A 2,257-nucleotide genomic window follows, 5' to 3' on the forward strand; every position below is an offset into this window, starting at 1 on the left:
ATGAGAAGTGCACACATTTCAAACAAACTGCCTTATCACTTCGAAAGTCGGAAATAATGAGTGATGGTCACCTAAAATATGAAGTATCAGGTACAAATAACACCAGTTTCTGTCATTTCTCACCAGGTTGCGCTAGTGGATATCACTGAAACTACTGATGGTCCATTTTACTACCCTGGTCCATTTTACTACCACTTACTCTATGTAATAATGTGGTTTGAGTTATTTACATGGAGTGGACGTGTTACAATATTTTATTATGAGAACTCGATAATTATCAATTGATTTCAAAAAATTAGCTACCGATATGATTGTGTAATTGTTGCGAAATGAATTTGCCTAATGGTCCGAGTAAGTCCACAGTACAGCATCAGCAAATACTTGCTTCGCGTAACAAATTGGTATTATTTTATTTTTATGTTGCGGAACCATAATAAGTATACGCAAGTAAGAAAGATGGGAAATGAGCGAAGCTCGAGTTATTTGCGATTCCCCCTCAACTCTCGCGAGTGGGTACGTTTTTATGACGGCTTATCGGAAAACTAACGATTGGATCCTAATTGAAATAGGTATTTAAACGATCGCAGTTTGCAATATTCGATGATTTCCTCGTTAGTCATTTTCAAAGTACGAGTGCATACAAGTATACCTACGAGTACGAGTAAAACTGACGTTACACACGTTTTCATTGTTCATTCGAGTTGATATACCTGTGTTTTTAAAATTTTTATTCAATTATGAATCTCGTTAATTTTATTCTTATATTCGTGGCGTTTTCAGCAACAGCATTGGCTTCTCCTCGAGTAAGTACACTAAATAAGTAGGTACATGGTAGGTAAATTGAATAGAAATAGTGTTAATAACTTGCGCACGCAGGTATATACCTATATTTTGGTGAAAATGTAAAATCTACATACATAGGTACAGGATCCGTTAAAGTAAATCGATATAGAGACCATGCATTGAAAACCCATAAAACTGTAAGTTGTATTCGTAAGTGCATTGCCAAATGGCTACAATTTTTCTTGTGTACGAATGAAAAACATACCTCGGTGGATTCTATATAAAATCGCTTACCTACGTAATTTCAATTCGAGTTTATTCGCCATACTGATTAAATCTTTCAGGAACGAAAAAATTATGAAAATAGGGGACGATCTGGCGGTGTAAGTACCGTCGATGTCAATTCGCCCGAAATCATTAGATTGGCGGAAAAAGTGATGAATACATTGAACTCAAATCAAAGAATTAAACGTATCTTGAATGCAAAACAACAAGTAAGTAGGTCTAGGCCTCCAGGGGTATGGCTTATTGCACGACTAATTTTCGATCAAATTGCAAATTGCAAACACAAACCATTTGATCGACGGTCAAGACGTTTTTCATTTTTACCAACCTACTCGTATTTGTTTAAAGGTGGTAGCTGGGACGTTGACCACTTTGGATTTGGAAGTTTGTCCAGCTGGCAATGTTAGTACCAATAGTATCTAAATATTATCAAGTGCTATTAACTTCAATTAATCGTACTTATTAATTTTTCAGAATGCCGGATGTAAATTTTGTAGAGCCAAAGTTTGGGAGAAACCATGGGAAAACTTTTTCCAAGTAACCGAGTTTACATGCAGGCAATAAAAATAGAAGAATGAAAGCTATGTAAAAAAAATTGGCCATAAAATAAATTGAAAAATCAAACCTCTATCTCGCGTTTATGCTGAAAATGTGTGAGATTGCGAGTCTGCCATTTGCATATTTTTATTCAGTCAATTTTATCAAATCTGGGTCAGGTACATATTTAACCTATACCTTTACACTAATTCTGTAATTTTTTTCATGATAAAATTGTCAATAGCGTTCCATATTGCATGTACCATCAACTTATTTCACTAGAATGAAAGTTATGCATACCTATACTTAATCTTAGGTGGTTAAACAGCTTGAGCAGTAAAGCATTCAAGAGCGTATTCAGGGGGGTGATTAGGGGTACAATCACCCCCCCCCCGGCCAAAAAATCCTTAGGTTAATATGTATAATTTCCTACGATTTCTTGCATTGAATCACAGGAAAAAAGTCATGTTGTTTTACGTTTCTAGGGAGATAATTTGCTACAAACTTAAAAAATCATTGAAAATCACATCATCTCCCTAGGTAGTTGCATAATCTATGTACCTACTAATTATTTTTGTTTCTTGAATTATGAATTTCCAATGCTTTTGTTTGCTTTCCTTTTTTGAAATGGAAATTTCTGGAGGCATATTTT

The 2,257-nt window shown here is 34.9% G+C and overlaps 1 protein-coding gene across 1 annotated transcript; it reads left to right on the plus strand.

Annotated features, from left to right (window-relative positions):
• The first annotated feature begins 563 nt into the window (after positions 1 to 563).
• On the plus strand, positions 564 to 1,698 carry LOC135844592 (uncharacterized). The gene is made up of 4 exons (XM_065362826.1): positions 564 to 803; positions 1,128 to 1,277; positions 1,417 to 1,470; positions 1,543 to 1,698. Exons 1-4 carry the CDS (start codon positions 738 to 740, stop codon positions 1,630 to 1,632), a joined length of 360 nt encoding a protein of 119 aa, XP_065218898.1. The 5' UTR covers positions 564 to 737; the 3' UTR covers positions 1,633 to 1,698.
• The last annotated feature ends 559 nt before the right edge of the window (positions 1,699 to 2,257 follow it).

Source organism: Planococcus citri, chromosome 1 (genome assembly GCF_950023065.1).
Source record: "Planococcus citri chromosome 1, ihPlaCitr1.1, whole genome shotgun sequence".
Classification (NCBI taxonomy): domain Eukaryota; kingdom Metazoa; phylum Arthropoda; class Insecta; order Hemiptera; family Pseudococcidae; genus Planococcus; species Planococcus citri.

Excerpts from the sequence above, each read along its gene's own strand:
- LOC135844592 (XM_065362826.1), top strand. The coding sequence starts at position 738 with ATGAATCTCGTTAATTTTATTCTTATATTCGTGGCGTTTTCAGCAACA. Across the intron at positions 804-1,127 it reads CAGCATTGGCTTCTCCTCGA|GAACGAAAAAATTATGAAAA; the intron begins GTAAGTACACTA and ends TAAATCTTTCAG. Across the intron at positions 1,278-1,416 it reads TCTTGAATGCAAAACAACAA|GTGGTAGCTGGGACGTTGAC; the intron begins GTAAGTAGGTCT and ends ATTTGTTTAAAG.